The 20,967-nt window shown below is 42.6% G+C and overlaps 1 protein-coding gene across 6 annotated transcripts in view; it reads right to left on the bottom strand.

Annotated features, from left to right (window-relative positions):
- The window catches only part of STRN (striatin), a 110,870-nt gene extending 90,319 nt beyond the window's left edge, over positions 1-20,551 (bottom strand). The window contains exon 1 of one of the 6 annotated variants that reach the window (XM_039529803.1): positions 20,172-20,551. In XM_039529803.1, the coding sequence (XP_039385737.1) occupies positions 20,172-20,438 (267 nt within the window). In that variant the 5' untranslated portion in view covers positions 20,439-20,551. Of the gene's footprint in view, positions 1-2,706; positions 2,726-18,354; positions 18,374-19,377; positions 19,461-19,754; positions 19,889-20,171 lie in introns of those variants that run through there. The other 5 variants (XM_039529804.1, XM_039529805.1, XM_039529806.1 and 2 more) reach the window with 5 other exon arrangements.
- Positions 20,552-20,967: the final 416 nt, after the last annotated feature.

Genomic DNA, 20,967 nt, shown 5'->3' with positions numbered 1-20,967 from the left:
TCAATTTACATATAAGCAACAGAGTCAAACAAGGCATGAGATTGCAGAAACAGAAAATTTGCATTTTAGCAAACACCAGTGGAGGAAGAAAGAGAATGGAGCTTCCATTACCACCAGACTCTATGTTGCCTTCCTCAAAGCTTAAATAAGCTTTACTTACAGAGGAAACCCTGAGAAAAATCCATTTCAAAGCTTTACTGGTCACTAAAGACAGGGAAGCTGAACCTCAAGGCATCAAGTAACTGAATCAACTTTTTTTATAATATAGTAATATTGTATACGAAGTGTATAGAGAGGCCTTTTTTAAAAGCTAATGACACACTGGTGATTAACGTATATAATGAGGAAATTATATACATTTAATGATATTATGCTTTAAAGCCTGTGACCAAACAGGGAGAAACAGTTTCCCTCCCAGGCAGGAGGAAACATCACTGCTATCTACCTGTCTCCAAAGAAATTAAACAAGGTGTGACAAAAAACAACGGAAGCCCAATTTACATAGACATCAGTAGGGGGATGGGAAGATGACAGGAAGGTCAGAACAGCATGAGGTCATCCTATCTGATGAAGCAAGGTCAATGAACTTTGAGAGAGATGCTTTTCAAAGGTTTATGGGACTATAAAGGGAGGAGAAGGTTTGTTATTTTCTATTTGCTTATTTCGGGAAAGGGAAATAGCGGCTGGGGAAAGCATTGAGGTAAAATGAAGGTACTGCCTTTTGATGTTTTCTATATCAGGAGAGACAGTTGGTTCTTTGTTCTAAGTGTGGACTACATGACTGGCCAATTGAGGGCAAAAGAGTGAAAACTGCTCGAGGGCTTCTTAGGCCCACAGAAGAATGCGGCTGATCCTGATGAGGAATGCCCACATTCAAAGATGTGGAATGTAGGAAAGTATTGTTTCTCATTTCATTGTGTCCCCTGAAATTTTGGTGTTGGGGGAGAGGAGGGAAGCATGTATATTGGAGGAAAGTTTTGAAGAACAGACTCTGCAGATGTTTTTTATCCATATGTCTTGAGAAGTACTGGCCCCCGTTAGTAAAATTACTACTATATTGTAGCTTTTTCTTGTTTCCAGGCTTCTGAATAGCTCCTGGATTTGTCAAACAAGGAGTAAAAGGGGTGTTTGCGGGAACAAGAGCTCAAGTCTCCAGACTGTTTAAATATTTGACTGAAAACACTACTTGTTCTGCAACAGCTTGATCAAGTCATGGGACTCTTAAATCACTGTGTCCAGTGCTTCTGCAAGAAGTGTAAGGCTGCCAAAAAGAGACTGAACTAGATAAGATCAAGAAATGATATCTGCCACTTAGACTTTGTGGTGGTAAACACAAAACAGAGATGAAGAATGGGATGTAGCAACAGAGGTCAGGGGAATGATACAAAGATTCATAGACTTTTGACCAGCTTTCAATTTTTTCAAGCCCTTGGGTTTAGATCTTTGCAGCTTACCCCAGGTCTAAACCCTGGAAAAAAAGAGACCCTGAAAATCACCAGGCAGGCCAAGGCTGCAAACTGAAGTCTCATTTCCGTGCATTGAAGCTTATCAGGATTCTTCAAGGTGACTGCCCATTCACTTGATCGGTAACAGACAAGCCCACTTCAGGGACCATGAAAAATTTATGGCCTCTCTTTCTTAAGACTATATAGTTTCTGGCATAATTTGTTCATGCCCCTTTCTCCCCTTCTTACAACATCCTACCATGCAGAATACACAATATTTCTGTGGAATTCCCAAACTGGAAATGTTAGTATTTCATTTGGTCATTTTCATAGGGTAAACTGGAGGAACAGGGTAAGATCTCCAATTCTTTATTATTATTTCCAAGGCTTTAGGGACCCTAATTTTTTTATTTCAATTGATAAATATATACTGGACAATTACAATGAAGTCATCTTACTGTATAATGAAAAACTATTGCAAGATATATATCTAAGCTTACAGAAAAAAGCTGTGTGATACTATACTTGAGAAATTTAAAGCATAATTAAAGTAAAATTAAATTTAAAAAACACTAATGCATATGCAGAAGAGACAACATTGAGGTTACACATCAAGTCTTATCACTGGTATTTCCTGACTTGAATGCTTAAACATTCAACTATAATGTTTTCTTAACAGTATCTGTATGCAATATTACTTAATATTTATTTAACAAAGACAGTTACTTGCACCTTCATCCAGTCAGTAGAAAACGATAGGAAAGAAAAATATCACGAGGTGCAAGTCAACAAAAAATTAATTGCTGTATATTTCTACAACTTCAAATGGAAATATGCCATATTTAATCCAAGTCTCTATGATAAGAAATTGATATTTCTAAGTGTGTCCCCTCTGATCAAAATAAATGGTCAATATCTGAGTGAAATATGTAAACAAACATGCTTCAAGGAGTAATGCCCAATGTAGGTAATCAATGAGATAAGATGATAAAAGGCAATTAGAAGAATGAAAGATTCACAGAATGTCTGTAACATCTACCCCACTACCAAAAATGTAAATGTTTCACTGTTAGTATCAAAGACACCTTACTTAACGTGCACACTACATTAATTAGGGTCTGTGCCGCCATAACAAATTCATTTCTACTTTCAGCCACAACATACACACACACACAAATCCTGTAACTCTATGGTGCTGGTGACTCCCCATATCCAGCTGCTAACTGCGGGAAAAGGAATCTAAAAAACATTAAGTACTTACTTAATATTACTTTTCTGTGTACAGTTCTGAAGTTGCCACAGGGATATGACTGCAAATGGAAGGGGAGATGATCTGCAGCATTGCAAGTTGAAGGGAAAATGGTTCACAAGACAATATCTGAGGTACACAATATGGAAGAGTTTGAGAAACTCCCGATTAGGTTGCTTTGTTTTCTCTCTCACATACACAATCAGATTTTTCTTTAAAAATTTCCTCTGCAACCATCTCAGATATTTTTGATGATTATTTGGAATCAACAAGGTATTTCACACTATGACAGTTTTAATGTGTATCAAATTTTGAATCAAAATTATTTTACTGTACTGTAAATTAAGGAAAGAATACCTTAGTTGTGAACATGCTATGTCACAACCTTAGCATTGTACCCTGGCCACTCCCAAGAAAGCATGCCAAAGTCTCAAGGATTCACACACACGCCCCATAAACAGGTTTTTGCAGTAACTGACCTTCTAGCCAAGAAGGGCTGTGTCAAGCAAACTTCTAGGCTAGTCATCACCACTTCTGAAGTGGCCTGAAGGGTTGATGCAGAGACATGTAATGCTTCTTTCACTACGGGTGGAGCACTCTCTTACCATAGCACTCCGAGCTCCTGCTGGCTCAGCAATGAAGACTCAAGGTGGAGTCAAGGTATGTCTACACTACAGTGACTATACCAGGATAGTTATGCCATCACAGACCCGTATCATAAATGTAGTATAAACTGACAGAAGGGGTTTTTCTGTTTGTGCAGGACCACCACCTACCCAATGTATGTTAGCTACATTGACGGAAACACAGTTACATCAACATAGCTGCTTCCACACTGGGAGTTGCATCCCCATTGTTACATGGGTCAGGGTGTGGACATACCCTTAGAGAGGGAATGAGAGAGACAGAAACACCTAAAAAACAGTCTAAACTTAGGCTAAATACCCTTTCAAAAAAATAAACAAACAAAACCCCTGCAAGAGTAAAAATAATGCAGGCAGAGTCCAGCAGCAGAATGGAGGCTATCCAGTTTATTGCACTGAATGCAGCATGTACGATTAACCTGCCTTGTGGGCAGGTGCAAGCAACTCATGGCCCTCAGATACTGAGTACAGGCTTTTAAGATCAGAGTGGTTGAACTGGGGGAGCTAAGGGAGACAGAGAGGTACACAGATGAGACTTTCCAGGCCACAATAGAACGATCCCATCTCCTGCACTTCTGTGCTGTTCAGGAGGATGAAAATCTCAGGAAACAAGAACATTTTACCTTTATTTTAATGGAGGGAAAAACTGTCATGCTTAATTATTATTTGTTTTACCATAGTTCCTAGGATACCCAGTCCAGACCAGGATTTAATTGCGCTAGGTGCGGTACAAGCAGAACAAAAAGATAGCTGCTGACCCAGATAACTTACAATTTAAGTATAAGACAGATACACACAGAGAACAAAGAAAGAGTATTAATCAGCATGACAAGCAGTGGTCTCAGCACATCAGCAGTCTAACCTTTGTCAAGTTTTTTGTATACTATTGTAAAATGGTCCAATATGCTTTGAAGTTCACACTAAATTGAAACTGATCAGAGTGGCCAGGGGTAAGGTCACACTTTTGGTACTATTTTGCCACAAACAATATTTTTACAAAGTTGTATTAGGAGGGCAATGGCACATCATCTTGCATTTTATGGCTACATAAAGATTAAAATGTAATATCTTTTTAAATTAAAGCTTAGAATTTGCATAAAACTTTATATTAAACAAAAACTCCAGACCCTAAAATTCACAGGATCTAAAATTCTCATCCTCCTCCACAGATTTAAGTTAAAAAAAATACATAAAACTCTTAAAGATGCTGTTAACAGATCCCTTGATATCACAGAAGAGCAAAAAAGAAAACTATCTGCAGTTTACCTTTAATATGGGATATTTAAGAAGAGGCAAGGAAGCTACATTTGGGCTATGAGTTTCTATACACACAAATTATTTATGTTTGGTATCAATTTCACCCATCCACATATGGCTTGAAGGGATATTTCTGGAATTGCTCCAACTTAAAGAGAGATGTTCCATTATTAGTAATATTCCATAATTATATAAATCTTTTCATTTATTGAAGAGCTGTCCAACCATTAATTAATTCTCTCTGCAATATGCTTGTGAAGTAGTAGTCATCCCCATTTCACAGACAGGTACACACAGAAGTCATACCAATAGTAAAAGGTTCTACAGCCATATAAATAAGAAGAAAAAGAAAGAAGTGGGACCGCTAAACACTGAGGATGGAGTGGAGGTTAAGGATAATCTGGGCAGGGCCCAATATCTAAACAAATACTTTCCCTCAGTCTTTAATGAGACTAATAAGGAGCTTAGGGATAATGGTAGGATGGCAAATGAGAATGAGGATATGGAGGTAGATATTACCACATCTGAGGTAGAAGCCAAACTCAAAACAGCTTAACGGGACTAAATCGGGGGGCCCAGATAATCTTCATCCAAGAATAATCAAGGAAACGGCACATGAAATTGCAAGCCCATTAGCAAGAATTGTTAATGAATCACTAAACTCAGGAGTTGTACCTTATGACTGGAGAATTGCTAACATAGTTCCTATTTTTAAGAAAGGAGAAAAAAGTGATCCGAATAACTATAGGCCTGTTAGTTTGACATCTGTAGTATGCAAGGTTTTAGAAAAAAAATTGAAGGAGAAAGTAGTTAAGGACATTGAGGTCAACGGTAATTTGGACAAATTACAACATGGTTTTACAAAAGACAGATCGTGCCAAATCAACCTGATCTCCTTCTTTGAGAAAGTAACGGATTTTTTAGACAAAGGAAACACAGTGGATCTAATTTACCTCGATTTCAGTAAGGCATTTGATACGGTTCCACATGGGGAATTATTAGCTAAATTGGAAAAAGATGGGGATCAATATGAAAATTGAAAGGTGGATAAGGAACTGGATAAAGAGGAGACTACAATGAGTCGTACTGAAAGGTGAACTGTCGGGCTGGAGAGAGAGGTTACTAGTGGAGTTCTGCAGGGATCGGTTTTGAGACCAATCTTATTTAATCTTTTTATTACTGACCTTGGCAGAAAAAGTGGGAATGTGCTAATAAAGTTTGTAGACCACACAAAGCTGGGAGGTATTGCCAATACAGAGAAGGACCAGGATATCACACAGGAAGATCTGGATGACCTTGTAAACTGGAGTAATAGTAATAGGATGAAATTTAATAGTGAAAAGTGCAAGGTCATGCATTTAGAGATTAACAACAAGAATTACTGTTATAAGTTGGGGACACATCAGTTGGAAGTAACAGAGGAGAAGGACTTCGGAGTATTGGTTGATCACAGGATGACTACGAGCCCCAATGTGATATGGCTGTGAAAAAAGCTAATGCAGTCTTGGGATGCATCACGCGAGGTATTTCCAGTAGAGATAAGGAGGCGTTAGTACCGTTATACAAGGCACTGGTGAGACCTCATTTGGAATACTGCGTGCAGTTTTGTTCTCCCATGTTTAAGACGGATGAATTCAAACTGGAAGAGGTACAGAGAAGGGCTACTAGGATGATCCGAGGAATGGAAAACCTGTCTTATGAAAGGAGACTCCAAGAACTTGGCTTGTTTAGCCTAACCAAAAGAAGGCTGAGGGGTGATATGATTGCTCTCTACAAATATATCAGAGGAATAAATACCAGGGAGGGAGAGGAATTATTTAAGCTCAGTACCAATGTGGACACAAAAACAAACGGATATAAACTGGCCATCAGGAAGTTTAGACTTGATATTAGACAAAGGTTTCTAATCATCAGAGGAGTGAAGTTCTGGAACAGCTTTCCAAGGGGACTAGTGGGGGCAAAAGACATATCTGGCTTCAAGACTAAGCTTGATAAGCTTATGGAGGGGATGGTATAATGAGACTGGTCTTTAACTATTAGCGGTAAATATGCCCAATGGCTTGTGATGGGGTGGGATCTAGATTACTACAGAGAACTCTTTCCTGGGAGTCTGGCTGGTGAGTCTTGACCACATGCTCAGGGTTTAGCTGATTGCTATATTTGGTGTTGGGAAGGAATTTTCCTCCAGGGCAGATTGGCAGAGGCCCGGGAGGGGGGGGGTTGCCTTCCTCTGCAGTGTGGGGCACAGGTCACTTGCTGGAAGATTCTCTGCACCTTGAAGTCTTTAAACAATGATTTGAGGACTTCAATGGCTCAGACACAGGTTTGATACAGGAGTGGGTGGGTGAGATTCTGTAGCCTGCGTTGTGCAGGAGGTCAGACTAGAGGATCATAATGGTCCCTTCTGACCTTAAAGTCTGAGTCAAAAATCAGAATTATAACCCGGAGGTCCCTGGCTCTCATTCCTGTGTTCAGTCCACTAAGAACGGTCCCCCAAGTACTCCGTCTGGCCTGCAACAAATTCCCAACAGCTTGTTTCAGGTTTACCCCCAGTACAGGTCCTGTAATTTTACAGCAGCTGATAAAAAGCAAAACAACACAGTGAGACAGTCAAGAAGCAAGATGAAGGTGCTGTCTAGCAAACAAAAAAATATTCATTTCTAATTTGCAGTTGGATTATTTACCCACTCCAAATTCTACAATGAACTTGATTGGAAAAAGAACCCTACATGTTTTGAGAACAATCTTGCTAAAACTGTTTAAACAGCAAAGATCAACAGATTATTCTAGACTAACTCAATCAATGAACATTCAGTTCTGCATCACATCCAGCACATATTTAGAATATGAAAAAGCATACAAAAATCTTAGAATTTTCAGTCCTCCCCACTTCCTCTGAAAATGAAGAAGGTTCTTTTCCCCTCTCTTTTCTCTTCTCTCTTTACTGGTTAAAAATGTTGCAGTATCAACACTAAAATCTCCTCCAAGAAACAGGTTATTCTAGTAACAAAAAATAACTTTAGTCTAGACTGGGACTCTTCTCACAGACCTGTTTTAAAAACAACTATAATATTTTTGAAATTTAGGGCACTGTTCCTGGTCCTCAGCATAATACATGACTCTCAAAATTGGAGCACTGTGAATGGACTAGAGAGACAGATGGAGGGGGGCACCAAACACATGAAAGCTAAATTTGTCTGTATAACATTTTTGAAGTCTAAATGGAAGTGTAAGTTGATCTAGGCCAATGCTAATAAATAATAGTAGTAACAAAAACTATACTACTAACACATTAAAACATTTCAAACCTAATTGATTTTTAGGTATTTACTACTGGAAACTAATCCAAAAATTGTAGCATTTCTTGTTTATGATTTATTACCACTTTAATGTAGACTTCTCATGCTTCCTTGTATTTTAACATCATTTAAGTGCACGGGTCCAATGCATAGTACCTTGGCTAAAGTAACTCTGTCTTATTACATACTATACACTGACTAGAAGCATTCTACCTAATAGCCCAGCCCTTCTCTGTGCTTTCCAATGTGAAATTTCAGAAACAGGACTTTGGGGTCTTTAATGGTTGACCTGCAGAGTGCCAAGAATTTTGTCAGTGCTGAACAATAATTTTATGGCCATGAAATCTGAACTTTTCTTCTACACAGCTATTTTTAGAGCACTAATGTGATTCGCAAGTCTTGTTGACCCAGTCCTGTTCATTCCAAAATGTTGTGTAGACATACCCATAACGGCCTAGCTTCAGCAGGAGAGAACCATTATGCAGGGGAAAGGCAGATATATGCAATAGAATTTGAGTCCAAACGATGTATTTTCCCATAAAAAATGAGTACCCCCACAGAAGCCTATAGAATGCAGTTAATCACATAAGAACAAACAAGTCCTTGCAATAATGAATTAAATCTGAACACGTAATTAAGGGTTTAATTAAGGGACTGAGGTGGGAGAAAGTGACTTATCTTGCTACCCAAGAAACTACACCTGTATAAACACTGAGTAATTATGTTAATGAAACAATGTTAGAATGGAAAAGAAGTCACCTTTTCACTTTGAAAGAAGTGAAGCCTAGATATTGGAGATAAAGTAACTCCACTGTATTACTTTAGTATCTGAGCATCTCACAAGTATTTAAATATAGAAACAATCATAATCTCTCTTTCCTCCTTCCAAGCCAAAGGATGTCTAGAACTCACTAAGAAAGGTGGGAATGAAGGATTGACAGGTAAAATAAGATGGACAGCCTGACAGGCCATGAGGGCCTGAGTCATTATGCTAACAATGTGAGTGGGTAGCTTTCTGATTTCTCATCTCTCCCATATAAGTCTGCATGCATATAGAATAAAGACTAGACACTCACATATTGTTTGCTTTTAATATTGAATCAAGATGCAAGAGAAATGTATAAGATTCTTGTGGTCTTGGAAATTTCACACAGTCCATCCTAGAATTAGTAAATAAAACTTCAGTCTCAAAAGAGATGTAATGAATATGTGCTTCTGGAGCCTACCTATAATTGGAATTTCTTGGTTAGATGATTTAGGCAAAAAGGATCTATCCCACAATGTAAGTGTCATGTTATAGCTCCAGTTGGTGCAGACAATGTAAAATGACTACTGAGAACAGACTAAGTATGTAAGATATCAACGAAAAGCTTATGTATCAATACACAGACTACAAATACATACTTAGCACTTTGAAATATGTACCGAGTGTACATATCAGTTTTTATCTTTACTTAAAAGGTACAAAATATATTCCATTGGCATGTCAGTAATATTCAACAGTGCATTCTGTACCAAAATCATGAAAATTTGACAATATTTTAAAGGAATATTTACAACACTGAAAATAACATTTATGACTTGTACAACAGTTCGGGGACACAACTAAATTTGTGATCCTTAATATACATTAAAAAAGCTACAAACCCATATTCACAATGTTAATTACTCTGTAGAGTCATTTCTGTAAGAAAAACAGTTTGAACAATAAAAAACAGACTCAGACTTCAAGGTCAGAAGGGATCATCGTGATCATCTAGTCCAGGGGTCTCAAACACACGGCCAGTGGGGCTATTTCCTGCGGCCCGCCCCCGCCCCACCCACCAGCCTACCTCCAGGTGAAGGGGAGGGCAAACTACAGCCGCAGGATTGCCCCCCTGTGGCTGGCATCACGTCCCTGCGGCCGGGGAGCGGGGAAGAAGCAGAGGGCTCTGTCCGTGTGTTGCCGTAGCTTCTAGGCACCCCACCCCCTGCAGCTCCCATTGGCCGGGAACGGGGAACCACAGCCAATGGGAGCTTTGGGGGAAGTACCTGGAGGCGCGGCAAGCAGCACGCGGAGCCCTGCATCCCCCTCCCCCAGGGGCCGCAGGGACATGGTTCCAGCTACTTCCCGGAGCAAAGCGGGACCGGGGCCAGCAGCCTGCCCTGGCCCCGGTGTGCACCGCTGCCAGCCCGAAGCCCTCCTGCACCCCGCCCCACAACTCCCTGCCCTGAGCCCCCTGCTGCACCCCACCCCCGTGCCCTGAGCCCCCTGCTGCATCCCCCCTGCCCTGAGCCCCCTGCCTGCACCCCAACCCCCTACCCTGAGCCCCCACACCCCAACCCCATGCTCTGAGCCCCTGCTGCATCTCACACCTTCTGCACCCCAATTCCCTGCCAAGCCCCTACCCGCACCCCAACCCCCTGCCCTGTGCCCCCTGCCTGCACCTCCACCCCCTTCCCTGAGCCCCCACATCCCAACCCCGTGCCCTGAGCCCCCTGCTGCATCTCACAGTCCTTCTGCACCCCAATCCCCTGCCGTGAGCTCCCTGCCTGCACCCCAACCCCCTGCAACACCTCAACTCCCTGCCCTGAGCCCCCTGCCTGAACCTCAACCCCCTGCTGCACCCAAACCCCCTGCCCTGAGCCCCCTGCTGCATCTCACACCCCTCCTGTACCCCAGCTCCCTGCCCTGATCCCTTTGCTGCAACCCACACCCCTTCTGCACCCTGAGCGAACTGCATCCCAACCGCCTGCTGCACTTCAACTCCCTGCCTAAGCCCCTGCCACATATCTCATGCACCCTCTGGGGGCAGGGAGGAGGCGGAGTTGGGGTGGGGACTTCAGGGAAGGGGTTGGAATGGCAGCAGGGAAGAGGTGGGGCCTCATGGAAGAGGTGGAGTGGGGGCAGGGGCAGCGAGGGGTGTGTGTGTCAGTGATGCAGCCCTCAGGCCAATGAACTAGCCCTCATCTGGCCCTCGTGGTCATTTGAGTTTGAGAACCCTGATCTAGTCTGACCTCCTGGTATCTGCCAATCTGACCTGGGGGAAAATTCCTTCCCGATCCCAAATATGGCAATCAGTTAGACCCTAAGCATGTGGGCAAGACCCACCAGGCAGATATCTAGGAAAGAATTCTTTGTAGCAGCTCAGAGCTCTTCCCATCTATTGTCCATCTCCGGACGTTGGGGATTTTTGCTACTGGCAGTTGCCAATGGGTCACATGCCATTGTAGGCAGTCCTGTCATACCATTCCCTCCATAAACTTATCAAAGCCAGTTAGGTTTTTTGCCCCCACTGCTCCCCTTGGAAGGCTTTTCCAGAACTTCATTCCTCTCTGATGGTTAGAAAGCTTTGCCTAATTTCAAGCCTAAATTTGTTGATGGCCAGTTTATATCCATTTGTTCTTGTGTCCACATGGGTGCTTAGCTTAAATAACTCCTCTCCCTCCCTGGTATTTATCCCTCTGATGTATTTATGTAGAGCAATCAAATCTCCCCTCAGCCTTCTTTTGGTGAGGCTAAATAAGCAAAGCTCTTTGAGTCTCCTCTCATAATGTAGGTTTTCCGTTCCTTAGATGATCCTAGAAGCCCTTCTGCATTCAAGTTTGAATTCATCTTTCTTAATGAGAGACCAGTACTGCACACAGTATTCCAGATGAGGTCTCACCAGTGCCTTGTATAATGGTACTAAAATTTCCCTGTCCCTACTGGAAATCTAGGACTGCATTAGTCTTTTTTACAGCCGCATCACATTGACAGCTCCTATTAATGCTGTGATCAACCAATACATCCAGGTCTTTCTCATCCTCTGTTGTTTCCAACTGATAAATCCCCAGCTTATAGCAACAATTCTTGTTATTCCCTAAATGCATGACTTTGCACTATTAATGGGTTCATACGTGTCTTTAAATCGTAAGCTTAACAGATCCTGGGCCCAACCTTGGGAGAAGGTGCAAAGATGATGGTGAGAAAAGTGGACAGCCATTGGGTACTGATGCAATAAAAGAAAAGAATATATAAAAAGGGGCAGAGATATGAAGGGCCTTGATAATCCCTTCAAATTATATTCAGAAGTGATTTAGTTCTTAAATTTTCCTCTGCACCTAACAATCAAGCCTGTACATTTTACTCCTTACTCACACTGGTGAACAGTTACTTGCACAAGTAGTCCCTTGTCTTAAATGAGGCTACTCTTGAGTGTAAGTGCTCATTTGTGGGAACTGATCAACAACAAAAAACCCAAACCAATGACATACTGGTAATAAAATAACCTTTCCTCCTCTGCTTCAGGTGAATGTTCTAATTACAACATCTGCAACTGGCAGATTTCCCTTCACTGTTAATAATTTTTCAATTACTTTAAGGTCCATTTAGCATCTTTCCAGACTAAATAAATTCAGCTCTTGCAATCTCTTGTCATTTTCCAATATTCTCTATCTTCTTTTCACTTCTCTGGAGCACTTCAGTCTCCACTGTGCTTAAGAAATTAAAAAAGTGGACACTGTCAATCTTCCATATTTTTATCCTTCCAAAAACTATGAACCCAAGCATTATTTGCCTTTTTAAGCTATTGCTTCTTATTCAGAAAACATCTTTAATGAGTTATGCAAGACTTTTGCCAAATCACCTTCCCCAAAGCTTGGGGTTTGTTTTTATTGTTTGGGGGGGGGGGGTTATATTATGTAATATCTGATTTCTGTAAATTTTCTTTTGTCTTCCATTTTTCTGTTCAAACTCCAAAAATACTTAAATTCATCTGAAATTTTACACTTTTGAAAAAACTAAATAAATTCAACTTCATCAACTCTCTATCCATTTCAAGATTAATATTTTTACTTTTTCAAAGTTTGACTGGATTATATTTGCAATAAAAGGCTGTCATTCTGCAGCAGTTTATTTATAAGGTATCAACTGAAAGTCAGGGAAAAGTATGTGTGCATTTTTTTTTTAAGACAAATACTGTTCTCAAAAATATAAATAGCCATGCTCGTCCATTTGATTACCCCCCTCTCCTGATTACTATAACTCAGTTGCCTCGGATGGCCCAGTCCTACCACTCACTAGACACTGCTTCTGTTTTATAGCAGAAGAGGGAAACAGAGAGGAGCTCTCTCTGTCACAATTCCAACCATCAGTGCTTCTCCCCAACCCCTAGAGACCAGAACATTGACCCCAATACTAACCTCCAAGATGCTCCTCTATCACTTCTCTCCAATTCAAACAGTATCCTATCACACCAGCTGTTTGTTACCACTTCACACCATTTTAATCTCTGACAAAGCTTAGCCCTTATCTTTTTAGTTTTTTTATTCATTAGTATCTTACATGTGGTCTTTCTGAAAACCTTTCTGAAAATCCAAGTAAAGTATGTCCACCTGGTCACCTTTATCTATTTGATTAACGTTTTCCAAAGAACAGGTTCCTTATGGACAAACAGTAAGACAGCATTGTCCCTAACAGGTTCCACTACTCCCAAATGTCTGACTGTTCTCTTTTTATAAAAAGAGTTGTCTGTTGTAAATAGAACAAATTTTAATAGTAAAAAACCTAATCTAAGTAAAATTTAATTTGAGTAAAAACACAATGACAATGAATAATTATTTTTGAAAACTGATGGAGAACTGAGGAGTTACCCCAAAAGAATCTAAGAAAAGTTAGCACTGATTTTCAAAAATGTATGTGCAATTGTGTCAATTTCTGTTCTGTAAATCTAGCTTCCATTTCCAATAATAATAAATCACCAAACTAGAAGATAACAGAATGAGCTATAAGCACAAATTACATTTTGCAATACTATCAAAACACAAAACAGGATGAAGGGAATGAAGCTGATTAACACTTAATTTCAGCAAAATATTTGACAGTGTCTCACAACATCTTACCCTTTGCTTTAGTTTATATCAGCTCAGACATGAATACTCATGTGCACTGAAAACTCACTACAGCAGAACCCCAGAATTATGAACACTAGAGTTACAAACTGACTGGTCAACCATACACCTTATCTGGAACCGGAAGTACACAATCAGGCAGCAGCAGAGACAAATCAAAAAACAAATACAGTACTGTGTAAAATGTAAACTACTAAAAAAAAATAAAGGAAAACTCAAAAATATTGACAACGTAAGGAGCTTGTTATTGTATTGTCACCCTTACTTCTGTGCTGCTGCCTGCAGAGCTGGGCCCTCAGTCAGCAGCCACTACTCTCCAGCTGCCCAGCTCGTAAGGCAGCAGTGCAGAAGTACGGGTGGCATGGTATGGTATTGCCAACCATACTTCTGTGCTGCTGGTGGTGGGATGCTGCCTTCAGAACTGGGCACCTGGCCAACAGCCATCGCTCTCTGGTCACTGAGCTCTGAAAGCAGCACAGAAGTAAGGGTGGCAATACCATGACCCCCCTGCAACTCTCCTTTGGGTCAGGACCCCCAATTTGAGAAACACTAGTCTCCCCCATAAAATCTGTATAGTATAGGGTAAAAGCACACAAAAGACCTACTTCACTGAGGGAGATTTCATGGTCCGTGACACATTTTTCATGGTCATGAATTTGGAAGGGTCCTAATCATGAATACATACATATGAATATCAAGACAAAGTTTGCCAAATCAATCTATTTATGGGATTCCACTGTACGTCGCTTGCCTAATGCGCATATTATATCTGTGCAAATACATAGGTTATTTTGAACAATTGTTTCTGTTAACCTGATACAAATAGATAATGAATCAGTTACTAAATGACAAATTCTGCAATTAAGGTCAATCACTCCAGGTTAGAATCACATCCTACCTGTTTGCCTTGTCCCCACAAGCATTTCTTTTTTAAACATGTGCAAGGGAACAGATGCAATAGAAAGGTAACAATCTTTCTGTTTGGCTTTGGTGTGAGTGGGTATGGAATGCTGCATTTAATTCTGGGAATTTCATTACAAAGAAAGTATTAGCAAATCAGAGGAAGTTTGGACCACAAGTGAACAGGGATCATAGTGGGATTGATTTATGAGGAGATTAAAAAAACCTAAATAAGCATAGCTTGGCTAGGCTATGACTACAGAACGGAAGGCAAAGGAAAACATGATAACAGTATACACTATCTCAGGGGTGGCCAACCTGTGGTTCCGGAGCCACATGCGGCTCTTCACAAGTTAATATGTGGCTCCTTGTATAGGCACAGACTCTGGGGCTGGAACTACGGGCGCCAACTTTCCAATGTGCCATGGGGTGCTCACTGCTCAACCCTTGGCTCTGCCACAGGCTCTGTCTCCACTCCCCACGCCCTCCTCTGAGCCTGCCATGCCCTCGTTCCTCCCCCACCCCGAGCCTCCTGCACGTCACGAAAAAGCTGATCGCGAGTGCGGGGAGGGAGGAGGCAGCGCTGATTGGCGGGGCTGCCGGTGGGTGGGAGGCGCTGGAAGCGGGGGAGCTGCTGATGTATTACTGTGGCTCTTTGGCAATGTACATTGGTAGATTCTGGCTCTCTCTCACGTTCAGGTTGGCCACCCCTGGACAATCTGAAGGGTGTAAATACCATAGTATGTGAGGAGTTAGACTAGCACAAGAAGCCTATGCGAAATGAGAAAAAAATCATGTACTATCAGGAGCACAAAACAGTCTCCCAAGAAGAGAGATAATTTAACATTTAAACAAGGCTGGATGAAAAACCAGTAAATGTATAATATGGAACAATTTGGCATCAAGAGAAGGATAAATTATATGACCTCAAACTTCTATTATTCTATTAAACATACATACATACATTTTATATATATATAAGCCAGCTGGAAGGCTTCAGAAGTCAGTGGAATTTGGTTTTAATTAACATTGCTTATAATTCAGCTATATGGATCAATTAATTTCCAAAAGCCATTTCCCAGTAGCACAAAATACAGATCAGAGAGCAATCATTTGTAAATTGTCAGATAGGAAATAATTTCTTTGAGTTTTACAAAGGTTGCAAAGAATTTCACACCTTTTTGAGTATCACTCTCTAGCAGATAAATGTTTTTACAGCTTGTGGCAGTGCCAATCAAAGCTAATTATAACCTTATTGAGATGCTTTGGCACAGAGGCAGCAGGCCCAGGGGATGAAGCAGATAACTTGTAGTCAGAAAAAATAGGTTATATTTAGGACTGTTGATTAATCGCAGTTAACTCGTGCAATTAACTAAAAATAATTAATCGTGATTAATAGAATACAATAACAATAGAATACCAATTGAAATGTTTTAAATACTTTGGATGTTTTTCTACATTTTTATATATATTGTATTCTGTGTTTAAACTGAAATCAAAGTTTATATTATTCTTGATTATCTTTCACTGTGCAAATATTTGTAAATATAAGAAATAGTATTTTTCAATTTGCCTCATACAAGTACTGTAGTGCAATCTCTGGCCATGGCTTACACTTGCAAATTTGCAGTGCTGCAGCAGGGTGTGAAAACACACCCTCTCCAGCGCTGCAAAGCGCGGCACTGCAAAGCGCCAGTGTGGTCAAAGCCCCAGCGCTGTACGTTATTCCCCACAGGGAGGTGGAGTACAGACAGCGCTGGGAGAGCTCTCTCCCAGCGCTGGCGCTTTGACTACACTTAGCGCTTCAAAGCGCTGCCGGAAGTGCAAGTGTAGCCATAGCCTCTGTCCTGAAAGTGCAACTTACAAAATGTAGACTTTGCTAACTGCACTCAAAACCAAAACAATGTAAAACTTCACAGCCTACAAGTCAACGCAATCCTACTTCTTGTTCAGCCAATCACTAAGACAAACAAGTTTGTTTACATTTCCAGGAGATAATGCTGCCCTCTTCTTATTTACAATGTCACCAGAAAGTGAGAACATGCATTCGCACAGCACTTTGTAGCCGGCACTGCAAGGTATTTACGTGCCAGATATGTTAAACATTTGTATGCCCCTTCATGCTTCTGCCACCATTCCAGAGGACATGCTTCCATGCTGATGATGCTTATTAAAAGAATGTGTGTTAATTAAATTTGTGACTGAACACTTTGGGGGAGAATTTTATGTCCCCTGCTATGTTTTACCCGCATTCTGCCATATATTTCATGTTATAGCAGTCCCGGATGTTGTTCATTTTAAGAACACTTTCACTGCTGATTTGACAAAATGCAAAGAAGGTACCAATGTGAGATTTCTAAAGATAGCTACAGCACTAGAACCAAGGTATAAGGATCTGAAGTGCCTTCCAAAATCTAAGAGGGATGAGGTATGGAGCATGCTTTCAAAAAATCTTAAGAGAGCAAGACTCCAATAAAGAAACTACAGAACCCAAAGCACCAAAAAAGAAAATCAATCTTCGGCTGGTGGCATCTGACTCAGATAATGAAAATGAGCATGCATTGGTCTGCACTGCTTTTGACTGTTATCAATCAGAACCCGTCATCAGCATGGACGTATGTCCGCTGGAATGGTGGTTGAAGCATAAAGGGACATACGAATCTTTAGCACATCTGGCACATAAATATCTTGCGGCGCTGGCTATAACAGTGCCATGAGAATGCCTGTTCTAATTTTCAGGTGACGTTGTAAACGAGAAGTGGGCAGCATTATCTCCTGCAAATGTAAACAAACTTGTTTGTCTGAGTGATTGGCTGAACAAAAAGTAAGACTGAGTGGACTTGCAGGCTCTGAAGTTTTACATTGTTTTATTTTTGAATGCAATTATTTTCTATACATAAGTCTACATTTGTAAGTTCAACTTTCATGATAAAGAGATTGCACTACAGTACTTGTATTAGGTGAACTGAAAAATACTATGTTTTTGGTTTTTTACACTTCAAATACTTGTAATAAAAAATAAATATAAAGTGAGCACTGCACACTTTCTATTCTGTGTTGAAAATGGAATCAATATATTTGAAAATGTAGAAAACATCCAAAAATATTTAAATAAATGGTATTCTATTGTTTAATCACACGATTAATGTTTTTAATCACTTGACAGCCCTAGTTATATTACCAATTCTGCCGTTGACAAGATGGCAAGTAGTTTAACCTCTGTACTTCAGTTTTTCCACCTAGTGTATAAAATGGGGAATCATCTTTACCAACCTTTTTAAAGTATCTTGAGATCCTTTGATGAAGCATGCTACATAAGTGCAAAGATGGACATTTTTCTCTCATGCCCATTTTATTTGTGATGCACACTGTAATGTGAATACATACATATCATATGATTATCAAAATAAAGTTTGCCCAAATCAAACCTTATTAATGGGATTCCACTATACGTGTGGCCTGCCTGATGCTCATTATATCTGTCCCAAATACACAGGTTATTTTCAACACATTTCTGTTAATTAGACACAAATAGATAATGAATCAATTACTAAATTACAAATTCTGCAGTGAAGGTCAATCAGTTCAGCTCAGACTCAATCACATCCATCCTTCTCTTCCCTTTCCCTTGTCCTCACAAGCACATCTTTAAACTTGTGCAAGGGAATCACCATAGAAGAACATCACACCTGCAATCCTGTTCAGAAGACCTTCCTGATAATCCCAGAGGAACAGAGAGATTGACAAAATCAGGAGATTCTCCTGCCTATAAAAAAAAAGGGAAGCAGCCTGTGTTGCAGCATGCTGGGGAAGGGATATGAAGAGAAAAGAGGACAAAAGGATAGGAAGCGAAAAACAAAGAGGGAAACCTAGAGAAGAGGAATGGGCGGTAGGCTCTTAGTCTCAAACATGGTCACTTTGAGAACCAAGTAGTTAGTTATTAGGAGCACGGACAGAGATGTGATCTACGACCGTTTCATTCTTGCAACTCACCTGTAAATGGTTGGAAAAACCCCTCTCCTATTACAGTTCTTACAGCATGATAATAACTAAGGCTATGTTTACACTAGCACTTTTGTCGGTATAACTTATGTCACTCAGGGGTGTGAAAAAACACCCCTCAGACCAACAGAAGTGCTGGTGTGGACGGTGTTTTCTATGGGGGGAAAGCTTCTCCCATGGGCATAGAGCAGCTACATGAGTGATCTCACAGTGGCAAAGCTGCATTAGTATAGCTGTGCCGCTGTAAGCTCGCTAGTGTAGACATGGCCTGTAAGAAGTGGCTCTAGATAGTTTGTGACTGACTAGAGCTCTAACTCCTTAGCCTAGGAAGGGATGGGAGGATGAGTGTCCTCTATCTAGCAACTTGCTCTGACCAACTGAAGGCTAACAGGCTCTGGGCCTTGTCTACACAGGAAAATCAGGATGCTTTCTTCACTATGCAACTACTCTGGGAAGCATCAACAGCAGAAGCTGTAGTGTAGTATAGGCAATACTACAATAGCAATACAATAGTAATATAAGCAGTAGTCAATGATAAGGTTACCCAATACGAGATTAACCACCATATGGATCTTGAGGCACAGAGACTGAGTCGTAACCAGCAGCAGAAACCGATTGTAATCTCTTCCTCAGCATCCAGCGACCTATGCGCTTCATGTAGCAAGGATTGGCACTCTCGCATCCGTCTTTTTAGCCACAGCCATACTCACAAGACATAAAAGTGTTGTCAGTGTCATCTTCGGTCAGGAACGACAACAATTGTAATGTAGAAAATAAAGATGCCAAGATCTTTTCTCCACTACACCTTCTACCACTGCTAGAGAATTAAAGGTCCCAGTTACTCTAGGATGGACAGGGCCCAGATTCTGCCTCTCTCAGCACAAGAGATTTTGACACATAGGGAGAGCAAAAGAGTACATGGCATCACTCCTCCATCCTCCCTCCCCTTCAGTTTAAGAAAGGGACAGGAAGAAACTGAAGCCATTCAAAGAACAAGGGAAGATAAAATGGGAGAAATAAGAGACGGGTGGGACCAGACACCCCAAGCGCCAGCGCAGCAGGGGTCCACAGAACAGCCCCAACTCACAGGTGAAGCTGACAGAGGACATGACAGAGACTGAGGGCAGCGCTGTGACCCGAGTGCCCCCGGCTGCCAAGCCCTGGGGCACATAAGGCTCAGCGTCCTGCCACCTCAGCGCGGAGACGGTGGCTCTCTCCCCGCTCCCCACTGCGGGTGCGTCGGGCTGAGGGGGCGCGGGTGTCACGCCCCCCACACGCTGCGCGGCCGGGGCGGAGCTGCCGGCGCCGCCCGTTCCCGGGGGGTGGGATGCGGGGCAGCGCAGGCGCCAGAGGGGACGGCCGGTGTCCGAGGGGCTCCAAGCTGCGGCTCTGCCTCCCCCATACAGCGGCCGGGCGGGCCCGCGGGGCGGGGAGTCGGGCGCAGCGGGGCGGGCCCAGGCCCCGGGAGACGTGGAGCCGGACGGGGGAAGAGGGTCGACGTTACCTGCAGCTCCGCCCGCTCCGCCTCCCACTCGGCGCGCTCCGCCTCGAAGCGGCCCCACTCGTGCTGCAGGAAATGCAGGATCCCGGGGACGCTGTACTGAGCCCGGGCCGCGGACACCGGGGCCGGGGCGGCCGCCGCCAAGGAGCCCCCCGCGGCCGCCTCCCCCGGCTCCAGCCCCGGCCCGGCCCCGCCCGGCGGCGGCAGCAGCAGCGCGTTGTTGTTGTTGTTGTTGCTGAAGAAAACGCCGGGCCCCGCCTGCTCGTCCATGGCCGGAGCCGCCGCCCGGAGCCGCCGCGTCCCGGCAGCAGCAGCAGCAACAACCTGGGCGCGCCCGCCCGCCGTCACCGCCTGACAGGACGCCCCCGCCGGCTGCTACCGGGGCCCGGCGGGGACAATTCCAGCGCGCGAAACGCACCGGCCCGGCCCGCGGCACTCTGGGAAATGTAGTTCTGGGGCCATTCTGCCGGAGCTGCGCGCAGACGGGGCAGGGTCTGACCCTGTCCCGCCCTCGGTCGCCGGCTGCTCTGCTCCCCGCTTCTGAGAAACGGGAATCACACCAAGGAAAGCACATCCCTGTGTCAGCTCCTCAGACAAGTGCTCTGCCCGCGGGCCAGGGGCGGGCAGGCGCCTTCCAGGCAGACCCTCACCCACTTCCGTTCCTCCCACCCCGCAAGAGCAGGGGCTGGAGGAGAGAACCCACGTAACCCTCACCCCAAAACCAAGCCCTCTCCCCACGTGTCTTCTCTCCCTGGGAGTTGGCAGAGGCCCATGACAGGTGCATCAGACAGACGTACAG

The sequence above is a fragment of the Mauremys reevesii genome, linkage group 3 (genome assembly GCF_016161935.1).
Source record: "Mauremys reevesii isolate NIE-2019 linkage group 3, ASM1616193v1, whole genome shotgun sequence".
Lineage (NCBI taxonomy): Eukaryota > Metazoa > Chordata > Testudines > Geoemydidae > Mauremys > Mauremys reevesii.
This window is presented reverse-complemented; position numbering and strand designations above follow the sequence as displayed.